The 12,802-nt window shown below is 38.7% G+C and overlaps 1 protein-coding gene across 2 annotated transcripts in view; it reads right to left on the reverse strand.

The window, feature by feature from the left end:
• The window catches only part of kcnh5b (potassium voltage-gated channel, subfamily H (eag-related), member 5b), a 45,417-nt gene that overhangs the window by 11,640 nt on the left and 20,975 nt on the right, over nucleotides 1-12,802 (reverse strand). Inside the window, exons 8-11 of one of the 2 annotated variants that reach the window (XM_051918089.1) lie at nucleotides 9,877-10,076; nucleotides 9,535-9,787; nucleotides 4,324-4,520; nucleotides 1,996-3,881 (exon numbers count right to left, since the gene is read on the reverse strand). In XM_051918089.1, the coding sequence (XP_051774049.1) occupies nucleotides 3,822-3,881; nucleotides 4,324-4,520; nucleotides 9,535-9,787; nucleotides 9,877-10,076 (710 nt within the window). In that variant the 3' untranslated portion in view covers nucleotides 1,996-3,821. Of the gene's footprint in view, nucleotides 1-1,995; nucleotides 3,882-4,323; nucleotides 4,521-9,534; nucleotides 9,788-9,876; nucleotides 10,077-12,802 lie in introns of those variants that run through there. The other variant, XM_051918088.1, reaches the window with a different exon arrangement.

A 12,802-nucleotide genomic window follows, 5' to 3' on the forward strand; every position in this document is an offset into this window, starting at 1 on the left:
AGGCAAACAACCAGTCTCAGAATTTGAAAGTTAGTGCCAGACACACTCTTATTCTGGGTCACATCATTAATGCAAAAGCCTTCTGTAAGAAGTGTGTCTGTGTGTTGTGTGTCTGCCTGAAGGCCCACAAGTTGACTTTCCATAGACATATGGATTTTTATACTGTACAAACTGTATATTTTATCCCCTAACCCTAAACACAACCCTCATAGAAAATGTTCAGCATTTTTAGATTTTCAAAAAAAAAAAAAAACAAAAAAACAATTTAGTATGATTTATAAGCTGTTTTCATCATGGGGACCAAAAAATGCACCCACAAGGTCAAAAATTACTGGTATTACTACACGCATGCATGCACAGGTCAGCCATCAAACACAACATACATGTGAGAATATTCTACAAACCTTCTTAAAATACCATGAAATAATCATCTCACACTTCTGCCCTACACACACAATCAAAAACATCAGTAAGTCTCTTTTCACTCTTTCCTTCTCCAGAGTGATGCCATCCTTGCCTCTCTCTCTCTGTCCTCTTTTAAATGGCAGATGCTTGAAATCTAAATCTTTCATTCTGTTGAGACCCTCAGGCTCATAAAGACACTAAACAAGACTGGTCTTTCATTTGACCACAGAAGACATCTGAATTCACTATGCTGCCGTTTTGTTTCGATATCATATATACTATAAGGATTAATTGCTGTTAAATGAAGAGAATTATTAAATTTTTCTCATTAACCATTAAAAACTTTTTGGCTGTTGAGTCATGGTGATCATGAACTCAAGCTTGCATGAATGATCCTGATCATATTCCACTAATTATCCTTTTCACTTCATTTCCTATTCCCTAAATTTGTCTGTCCTCTATTCACTATTTATACAGTAGAGAAAAGACTAAGAATAACATTTAAAAAATCTAAAATATATTGAAACTGTTTAAAACAGTGCTGATGTGAATTTTTGTTTTGCTTCAGCATAAATGTAAGACTCTTTGACAGGGTAAAAGCAGGCTGGGAACAATCAGGGTGGAAAAAAGGAATAACATTAGGGAAAGAGGGAGAGAGAGAGAGAAAGTGATAAAGGGTAAGTATGTATGAGAAGAGCTTTTTCTGTGTGTTTTGATTTATTCATATCTGGCCATTAGCCTAAAAATGTTGTTTGTAGGTTTAAATGTGTGTGTGTGTGTGTTTTTTGTGTGTGTGTGAGAGAATGAGTGTGTGTGGGTTAGTAATTGTTTAGAAAATATCGAGGGAAGCAGCAAATAATGAGCTTATAGTCAAATTCAAGGCTGGTGATAAAGGAAACAAAAGTGGAAATGAAGACTGAGTAACAACGAGAAGAAAAAAAGATAACAGTTGAACAGTAGAGGGAAAAGGACTGAACATGAGAAAGAAAGAGGAAGGAAGAGAGAGTGAAAATCTTAGCTCAAAGATACACACCAACATACTGAAAGATGTTTTCCATGGGTTTTCCCTCCTTGACACTACTGACCCAGTTCTAACCATAATTCCATGATGGCCATGACACATCTTCATACTTTGTACTGTATCCAATAAGATTAGGGGAATTGATGGCAATTCTGGCTTATATCCAATCAGAGCTCTAACAGCTTAAAGGGTTAGTTAACCTAATTATTTACCCTCATATAATTTATTTTTGTTTACACATGATGATTCCCCCCCCCCCCCCCCATAAATTCCAAGTCTCAACGGATCAAAATTGATCTTTCCCCTCCGCATGGCTCTTATCTAATCACTTATAAAGAAACTTGTGGACTACTTTGATGATAACACTTATATTGCATTTTTCCCAGTAAAAATATCCATCCACTTTCATAGTATAAAAAAGAGCAGCTCAGACACACACAAAACAAAGAAGTCATAGTCTACATGTTTGGAACGACATGAGGGCCAAATAACAGAATTTTCATTTTTAGGTGAACATTGTCACGGTTTGGCTGTGTAGTATGATTCAAAGAATGATGTGTGACGCAGAATGAATAAAGATATACTTTAATGAAAGCCAAGAGATAAACGCATACAACACTACTAACATAACTTCAACACAAGACAATGAACCGAGGAGAGCTAAAAGGCATAAATACAAAGAGAATGATGATTAACAGAATGGGGAACAGGTGAGGACTAATCACAAACCAGAGTAACAAACAAGAACTCAGGCAATGATAATGACAATGAAACTAAACAAGACTGATATTAAACACAATCTTGTTTAGCATGCATCCTCGTCCTGCCAAACAGTCCAATGGGAGGGAGGAGGGAGGAGGGAAGGAGGGAGGGAGGGTGGTGGCTCTGGAGGAGGATGAGATGCAGGCAGAGGAAAACACCATTGAGACGACGACCAGGGAGGAGATAAAGGTGGAAGGAGTCAGGGCGGAGACAGGAAGGACCAGAGCATAGACAGGAGAAGCAGAAGGATGACCCAGAGCCATAACATGAAGGACCACGGTGGAGACGCTGGAGGGAGGAGCCATGGTGGAGCCTTAGTAGAAGTGGCAGGCGGAACCAGGGAGACGACTGACTGAGGTGGAGAGTGTGGATGTGAAGTTGAAAGCGGAGCTGAAGAGCGGGCATGACAGAGTTAGACACGTTGTCTTGACAGATGAGGGCGGAGACAGTGGGAGTGAGGACAATGATTGACCTGAAGGGAAGGAGGAGCCCGGCGGAGCCAGAAGGGTGGAGGGACGAGGCAAAGCTGCTGACTCAGAAGTCCGTGGTGGAGCCAGAGCGATGATAGACCAAGGTGGAGCCAGAGGGACGAGGGAGCCCGACAGAGCCTGAGGGATGGCAATCCATGGTAGAGCTGAGAGAGCATTGAGCCAAAGTGGAGCCAGTGGTTTGGAGAGCCAAGGTGGAGCCGATGGTTTAGAGGGGCAAGGTGAAGTCCGAGGCTTGCAGGTTTGAGGTGGAGCTGAGGGATCTAGGAAGCCCCTGGTGGATCTGTGAAGCATAGCAGAACCTCTGGAAAAGCTGAGAGGCTGAAGGGAGACAGTGGAGATGAGGTAGAGAAACTGGATGGCTTTAGCAGTTGAGGAGGGAGAAGGAGGCTGGGCGGGACCATCCGCAATGAAGGAGACTTAATACTGGGCATAATCAGCTATGAATTGGAGCTGGGCTTAACCAGTGATGAACTGGAGCTGGGCTTAACCAGCAACGAATTGGACATATCCAATGATAACTGAGAAAATATGGCACTGGCTGGGACCAGCGGTGACTGAAATGCAGAAAAAACCTTATCCAGCTCATCATATTCCATATCCAGTGATGACTGAGACAATATGGAACTGGATGGGAACACCAGTGACTGAAGTGCAACAAAAGCCTCCTAATCCAGCTCATTACACAATATAATTCACCCAGCTTTGCTTATCTACCTTAGCCATGGAAGGGTGGGTGGTGCTCCAAACCAAACCATTTCCACAAACTCCACTAAAATGCCCTTGACAACGGTCATTGTTTCCGGCTCACACAGCCTATGGCAATCACTCTGGCTCGATCTTCGTGGTAGGCTCTGGCCCATCCGAGGTGGGCATGGCTGACTGCTGGCTGGGCTCTGGGTCTGGAGTGAGGCTGGCGATGCTCTCGTCAGCAAGGCAGATGGTAAACAGAGTCATTTTGGACAAGCACCCATTCCACAAACTAGGCCAATGACCCTTTAGGACCACCTCTGGACAGGCGTGCCATGGTACGCTCATTCAAGCTGGCTTGAAAAAACACAGAGGGAGTGATCCGGGGAGTGGGTAAGGCACACCAGGTCTAAAAAGTCTCTTTGTGTGGTCCTCGAGGGAACTGTTTTCCTGCTCTAGGCAGGGCATTTGCTGATCAAAATCTTCTTATGGTCTCGTGTTCTGTCACAGGTTGGCTGTGTAGTATGATCCAAAGACGATGATGTGTAAAGCAGAATGAATAAAGATATACTTTAATGAACACCAAGAGATAAACGCATACAACACCACTAACATAACTTCAACATGAGACAATGAACTGAGGAGAACTAAAGGCATAAATACAAAAAGGATGATGATTAACAAAATGGGGAACAGGTGAGAACAGGTGAGTTAACGTTGTAATAAATGAACAAAGAACAGAGCTCAGAAATGGACAGGGCAAACAATAAAGAGCCTCCTGACTGACATGGGAAAGCACAATATTTCAGCATTAAGAAAAAATAGGACAAGTAATTTGACTGAATTAAGCTGAACACGGACAAACAAAGGAGTCTGAAATGTTGGTCTATGGAAACACTGACAACCCTATCAAAAATAAAGAGATATACGAGAAGTGTACTTGCTAATGTTTCTCACCCTTTTGCGTAGGTTGCAGGTGAGAATGAGGTTTCGGGAAAAGGAGTTGGCAAACGCTGTGTAAAAGTCCAACACCTTCAACAGGGCTTCTCTCTTTATGATGTGAAGATCACAGTATGTTAACGCTCGAACATTAGCACATGAATGGGCCAAAGTCGTCTCCTTCCAAAACACATCACCAAACACGTCCCCTTTACCTGAGAGACAAAAGGACAAAAGGATCAGAGAATATGCAAAGGGAAGATTATAAAGATATTTAAGAGAGCAGAGAGTTACTGTGAGATCAGACTGCTTTAATTGGTGCCAATCAAATGAATCATCTCGCAGCAGGGATAAGCAGCAGAATGATCAAATCTGACATTTCAATTAAAATTTTCTTCATAGATCGAGAGACAGGCACCGACCTGAGCAGGAGAATTACTTGACTGTACTGGGAAAAGTTTAGCTTACTCCACTTAAAATGGGTAATTAACCTAAAAAAATGACAGTTTTGGATTACTCACTTTCCTTTCATTCTGAACTCATATGCATTTATTTCTTGAGTGGAGCTGAATAGAGCCAAATAATAACTTTGCTTGATGAACAGACTAATAGTTACTAACTAATAGTTCCCTCAAAATTCTGTTATCATTTACACCCTCATGTCATTACAAATCTGCATGACATTCTTTCTTCTGCAAAAGTAAAAAAAATACCAACTTTTGTTAAATTAAAAAGAGCAGCTCAGACATTCTTTAAAACATCTTTTGTGTTCTACAGAAGAAAGAAAATCGAATGAGTTTGGAACAACATGAGGGCAAGTAAATGACTGAATTTTCATTTTCTGGTGAATGGATTAAAGTAACGGAATTAGCGTCAGATCTTTTCATCCATTTTGTGACGTATATCTGAGTGAAATGGATTATCGCAGTGTGTGGGCTTGGTTCAGTTCATCAGCTGTTGACTGGATGGAGGCAGATTTGAATGTGGGCTTGCAATCGATTGTAAGAAAGGGACTGGGTTTTTGAAGAAGTCCAGCATACGTCACCAGAGAGAAGAAAATTACAACCTCAAAAAAAAAAAAAAAAACCATGATCAATCGCTCACAATAAGATCAATAACATGCATTTAGAAAATAAATGGGGTGGATTACCATTTCATGCCAACTTCAAATTTTAAGGCCAAAAGGAAATTAAAACTATTCAGAAAGGCAATAAATGTGAAGCACGAAAGTCAATAAACTTAAGGCTTAAGTATCATTCTTTAATTATCTTTTATCTTCAAAACTGACAGAGACTGAGTAAAAGAGCCAAGAATCATTGAGAGAGTAAGAAAGCATGGATAATTGCTGCATTAGATGAATGTGGTATTATCAGAGAGGAGTGTAACTGTCTCTACTCGTTTGAGATGCCGAAGATCAATGGCACACTGATCTCTCCCATCACTTTCCACAGATCCTCGGCGCCAGAGACCCAAAATAGACCTTCAACCTTCAAGTGCCAACCCTGCACTGATTCCATAGGACGCAGCAGTGCTGAACATGCAGTTGCCACAAGAAATCTGGGCAAATCAAAAACCTTTTTGGCTGGTTCAAAAAGAAGTTTCTTGTTTTCAGGATAATATTTTTGATGCTGAGCTCAGCATAATCTCACCACTGAGATCATCTGTCACAGGTGTTTGTCCTGCCAATTAAAGACTTATTTCTAGTAGCAAAAAACATATTTAATTGGCTGCACATGCCAGACCAATTAAACCACAATTAGCAGCTGCTTGGAATGCATGCACACATGCGCTCTAATTAACCTTTCAAAGCAAAACTGAAAAATCCTCTTTTGCTGAATATCATTGTTCTGGTGTCATCTTTATAACAAAGAAAAACACTCATGTCAACCCTAATAACAAGTTGTAGATTGCATGCACAAGAGCTGATAAGTTGCATTTAGTACAATTATATATATATATATATATATATATATATATATTTTACATATATAAAACTTAATTTCTACCTAACTTATTCCAAATTGATTCATGTAAACAATATTATGGTACAAAAAATAAGTGGTGTTTCACATGGACAGGGTGTTTATTTTGATTCAAACATACTGTGTGCAGCAGACCTGGTCTGCAGAGACTGTCAAGGGCTCTACTGAGAGTTTGAAGACAGTCATAGTACCCTGAAGAAGCTGTGGGGATTCACAGTTTATCTCAGACAGAAGCCACCAAACATGGTCTCCAAGGAGTCATTTGTTACCATGGCACTCTGTTGCCGCATGGGGACAGTTAAACCCATACCTTTATGATCTGTACTGTAATATTCTATAATACTTTTAAAGTATGTGTAGAGGTTGAGAATGTTACAGTAGGTGGAATATGCAAATAGGCAAATATGCAGCGGACAATGAGGCTCTGAAACCAAACAAAATTTAAAGGGATAGTTTACCCAAAAGTGAAATGTGTCATCATTTACTCACCGTCATGTTGTTTCACACCAGTATGACTTTCGATAGTTCACTTTAGACATTCTAATAATTATAAGTAATTTTGCAACTACGTGTCAACTAACTCTCATTAGATTATTAATAGACTGTTAGGTTAGAATTAGAGTTAGGGTTAGTAGAATAAGTTGACCTGTACTTGCAAAGTTACTTATAGTCAGTAGAATGTCTGTTGGGGACTGTCAAGATAAAGTGTTAGCAGATATTAAGCTCTACTCTAATTACTCTAATGAGTTGCAAAGTACACCTAGAGTACATTAATCCAGATACATTTGAAAACACTTTATTTCTACGTTTTGGCCTTCCATCCACACTGAGATGGCATCCTGCGAAAACAAAGCCATTTGAAGAGGCTCTCTGAAGTGGATAAATTTGAAAACCCTGTTTTTATGATGTAGTGTGGACTGTGAAAACAGAGGTATTTGAAAACAATGACACATGTTTAGTCAAGTGACGTATGTTGCACCCATAGGTATCTATGGTTATATACCAGCATTGTTGTGCCTGCTATTCATTTTCATAGCGTTTTTAGAAATAAATGTTACTTGTGCAATCTTCACTGCTACAAAGATTCCAGAAAATAGAGTGGTGGAACTATGACGCATTTTTGTAGGCCAAAACCCTGAAGCGAGTTAGCATTTTAGCACTTCCGGTTGCTCCAATGTTTTTTTTTTAATGGGTTATTGGTTAAATGGCTGAAATAAGGTCCGTGATTAACACAAGCTTAAGATACTTTCACGTTTTATTCTATGACATAAAATACATCAGTTTTAACTGCCTGTGACTTTTTTAAAGCTGTCTTAAAAATGACGGTTACTAAGAAGTGGCTAAATCAGACTACAGAGGCTGTCAGTGACATTAAACGTCATTACACCGAACAGGTAAGCTCAGTCCACTTTTACAGCCTCATTATGCTTCTAATTGCAAATTATTCTAACTCAAACTTTCAGAGAAAATGTTTTTAGATCAAGACTGAAAGAGTTGTCGGAAGCTTAGTGGTGGTGACGTTCGTGCAACCGTGAAGGCGTGTGATCGTGGTGTAGTTCGGTTATAGCCTATCTATACCTTTTTGCTTCTGGCGACTGCATTTAGGCTTCAAAATTCATAAAAGTTGTGTTCATCTGTAAAAATTATTTTGATGGACAAAACCTGTAAGTATCAAACTTTTGTTGATGAAAGAGCTTTTTTTTTTGCGATAATCTAAAAGCCTATGAGAAAATCCTATTGTTTTTTTTTTTTTTTTTCGAGGGAACCAGCATGATGGCCTAAAACGTGACGTCATAGTTCTACCGCTCTACTGCTGTCCTGTGGAAAAACATGAGAGAAATTGCATGGAATAGTGATTTTAAGTGCGACCTGGACGCACCAGTACAGTAAGTTGTGGGATATTTCGCTAATAAAATGATCATCCCAGAAGAATAGCGCGAGATCTTTATTATGTCTGGTCTCTCAGCATCATCTTAGTGATCTTTTATTACATTTACACATATGCAGTAAGATAATTTAAACGTTATCTGATATTTCAGTGTGGAAGAGCAACTGTTGGAAAACACTTGAAAACACTAGTGTGGACGGAGAGCGTTTCTAAATGAAAACGTTGTTTTCAAATGTATCCAGATTAATGTAGACAGATACTTATTGAAATATCTTCTTTTGTGTTCCACAGAAGAAAGAAAATGTTGATGGTGAGTAAATGACGCCAGAATCTCCATTTTGGGAGAAGAATCCATTTAAGTAAACAAGTGACTCTTGGGTATGTTTTTCCTTTATTACGCACGTGTTGAAGACGGTCCAGCGAAAATTGTTTTGGATAAATGTGACTAATGACTTAATTTCTTCTCATTCGTCTCCTGTAGAGTCGCACAGCTCCACACCTCGCTAACTCAGCTCCCCAGGAGCCCATCCTCCTCTGCCCAGACACCCACCACCCTCCTGGGCACACAGAGACACTGTACGGTCCAGGCCTCCTGCCGAGCTGGAGGAGAGACAAGGCCTCAACTTAGCTGCCATTAGAGATTAATGATTAATGGCACTGTATGGTTCCGTTGCTGTGACGACTCAAGGGAGACTGAAAATGCGATAATGTGACCGTCTAATGCGATTTCAGTGAAGCAGCTGATTGAAAGTTTGAAAGTGAGATGGAGTTTGTAATGGTAGTCAGTCTGATAGCTGGAGATTCAATCAAAATCAAATTAATGATGTCAAAAAGATATCATTTCATCTCTGAGAAGCATATGCTGGTTTTGTTCTGTGGTGTCACAAATCACTGTTCCTGCTTTTTAAAATAGTTTCTCATCACCATGACAACCAGAATGCATTTCTAATCTAGAAGTCAAACTCTGACAGCAAGAAATAACAGATACTGAGAGATGTTAATACATGGACAAGCATGTATTAAACCGGGTACATGCTGTATGATATATAATAGTCCTTTAGGACTGTTGTGTGTCAGACTGTACGAACATGATCCCCGCTGTAAGCCATGTCACACTGTAGGATCTCAGTAGTTATTAATGTCAGACTGTACGGTAGTCAAGACGTGTTAAAAATGGACGCACACAAAAAGACTCGTCCGGGGTTTTATATCATCAATCCGTGACACATTCGATGACTGTGAGCTGCATTTATATGAGTAAATCTTTTAGGATTCACAAAATGTATCAAATCATGGTCAAAATTGTACAGTGTGAACCCGGCTTAAATCAGTGCTTTTAAAAACAGTTACCAAACTAACCCAGTATAGCGATGACCTCGTCATCCTGGATGACCTCCAGTGATCCTGACACCACAAAGCAGAGCAGGTCCACGCTTTCACCCGCATGGAAGATGAGGTCACCGGGGGCGGAGTGTATCATTTGGAACTCCACAGCCAATGAGCGCAAACATCCGTCACTGGCCAATCGGAACGCTGGGTGCTCGTTGAACACCTTCCTGTTCAGGTGCACGCAGATATCCGCCCGCATGTCTTTAGGGCAGATGGAGAGCACCTGTGCACAGATGAATTCCAATGTAGAATTTTCCAAGAATAATATCAAAAACTTCAATCATGCAACTGTCCTATCTGTTTCAGTCTCACCTTCTCTGTGTCGATGCCTTTGGACATGGACCACGTGGAGACGATGTAGTCCATCACTCTCTCACTGAGGCCTTTGGGCACCTGGTAGAGCTTGAGGAAATCCCGCACGTTATTCAGCATTTCGTGGTAACGGTTGGTGTTTGCATACATCTGCTGGAAAATGGTTGTCACATTACCGAAGATGGTGGCGTAAAGGAGAGCTACAGGACAAGAGGAGAGAAAAAGACAAATAGATATTGAAATGGAAAAAGAAAAATGAAATATACTTTATTGTCCCTGGTAGGGAAATTTGGAGTAGATTAAAAAACAAACATTCCAACATCACCTGGTACACCTAAAAATATTAAAAATACTATACATACAATAGACATTCATATCCATATACACCATCACAAATACCAGTTGGTCAAGGCTGCTTTGGAACAAGAAACCATAGTTGGCTTTGGGAAGCGCAACTCAGACCAATTTGATATGAGAGAGCATATTAACTCTGGTCAAGTTGTAAGAATATTACACAAAATTGTTCATCTTTGGGGGTCTGAATATGTGGCAGACTTAAGTACCTAAATCAATCCTTCAATCAAGCAAAAATTGTATAAATAAATCAAATAAATAAATTTAAATAAACTGTTAAATATACAAATACAGTTCATTTGATATCCTCTTTTGTCTTCCACAGAAGAAAGAAATACATACAGGTTTGGAACGACATGAGGGTTCATGAGGGAAATTTTGACAGAATTTTCATTTGACAGAAGTTACATTTTGGGTACACTACCCCTTTCAATCAATCAATAGTCAATCAATCAAAAATTATTTGTACAAATTAATTTTTTAACATTTAAATAAACTGTTAAAATGTAACAAAATGTATATTTTGCTTTAACTGAAACACAGTAATTGTTGTTTCAAATATTTCATAATATGCACTTCTACAATTACAAAATTGAGTCTTTTCAAATGTCACTTTTAATAAGAATTCATTTCCAAATAACGCATATTGGACAAATTATGTATTTACCCAAAAAGCTTGTAATAATGGAAGGCACTGGATGTCATTTGTAAAAACATTTTTTCATTATGAACAGAAAATTACTTAAATATGGTGCTAGAACAAGTACAAACAATAATTGTTGTTTTTTTTTTTTTTATGTTTTTTTGTTTTTGAGTACTTCAATTTAACAGTGGGATGTCTTTTATAGAAGAACTGAAAGACAAACAGTGCGTATCAAACCCTCTCTCCCAAAAATGAAAATTCTGTCATTAATTACTCTCCGTCATTTCATTCCATACCTGTAAGACTTTCATTTATCTTCGGAACACAAATAAAGATATTCCTGTCTCTCCATTGACAGCTTCGCAACTGACACTTTGATGCTTCAAAACATTCATAAAGAGATCGTAAAACTAACACATATAAATTGAGTGGTTTAGTCTAAATTTTCTGAAGAGACACAATCGCTTTATACACTGAACAGATTTAATTTAGTCTTTTATTCACATATAAACATTCATCAATGCACACATCTGAAGCTCAAGCATGTTTGCTTGATTTGTGAGAACCAGTGAGGTTCATTCACGTGTGTTATGAAGCACGTTTGAGCCTCCGCAAGAGGTTTGCTCTCAAACGTCAGGTTCGGTTAAACTTCTGTTTATGTTCGCTGATCAATGTTTGTTTATATGTGAATAAAAGTCTAAATTAAATCTGTTCATCATATGAAATTAGAGTCTCTTCAGAAAATTTGGACTAAATTTATATGGATTAGTTTTACGATCTCTTTATGAATGTTTTGAAGCATCAAAGTGGTAGTTGTGTAGCTGTCAATGGAGGGACAGGAATTTCTCAGATTTTAATAAAAAAGGTCTTCATTTGTGTTCTGAAGATGAACGTAAGACTTATGGATTTGGAACGACATGAGGGTGAGTAAATGATGACAGAATTTTCATTTTTGGGTAAACTATCCCTTTAAGTGCTAATCAAAAGCACTTGAATTAGTTAATTCAGAATGATACCTTGATTATATTTAGACTAGTTATGACATTGGTGTTCTGTAAATCCTTCAAGACAGAAGTCGGACATTTCTCTGTATGTACACAATTGTAAACTTCTGCTCCTGTTTTTATTGCCTTTCTCATGTGTTACCACGGTATCTCCGCTCCTCATCTCTATGGCAACCTTCCCTGAAATAGCTTTCCAAATACTTCCACTCACAACCAATAAGAGAAGAGCGGGAACAGAGAAGAAAGCGAAATAGATGGAATATGATGAGATAAAAATGGATGATGAAAAGCCAAAGAAGTGGCCAAGTTAGAAGAGGAGAAGACAGATAGAGAGAAAGAGGGAAAACAAGAGGGAGTCAGAAGGCTGAAGAGAGTGAGTTGAAGGGGGATTTCTTCTCTTAGTGTCTTTTCTGACCAAAATATTAACCTCATAAATACACAAAACATATTTTAAAAGAAAGAATTACACATTAACACATTAAAGATGAATTTCCATGCATGTGAGCGGATCGTTGAATCAGTAATTGTATGAATCAGTTCGGTGAAACAAGATGTTTGAACTGACTCGCGGAACTGAACTGAACTTAGCAACTCGAATGGCATTTTTGCTACTGAATTTTTAAATTAATGCTATGCTATTAAAGCATATCTTAACACTGTCATACAAGAAACGCACTGAAAAAAGTTGAATAACTCTTTAATGGCCAATCTAATGTGCAGTAAAATCATTACCTTAACTCGCCTGCAAGATATCATGAATATTTGATATATTTTCCAGCCCTAACTGGATGTGACAGTTCCTCACAATGACTTCAGCATCAGTCAGAGATGAGGACTAAGAACTTGTGATCATCAAAATCTGCTTGTTTTGAACAGTTTGGCATAAATAAATACATTAAAAACTAATCAGGGATTTATCTGATAT

This window comes from Ctenopharyngodon idella, chromosome 13, assembly GCF_019924925.1.
Source record: "Ctenopharyngodon idella isolate HZGC_01 chromosome 13, HZGC01, whole genome shotgun sequence".
In the NCBI taxonomy this organism is placed as follows: Eukaryota; Metazoa; Chordata; class Actinopteri; order Cypriniformes; family Xenocyprididae; genus Ctenopharyngodon; species Ctenopharyngodon idella.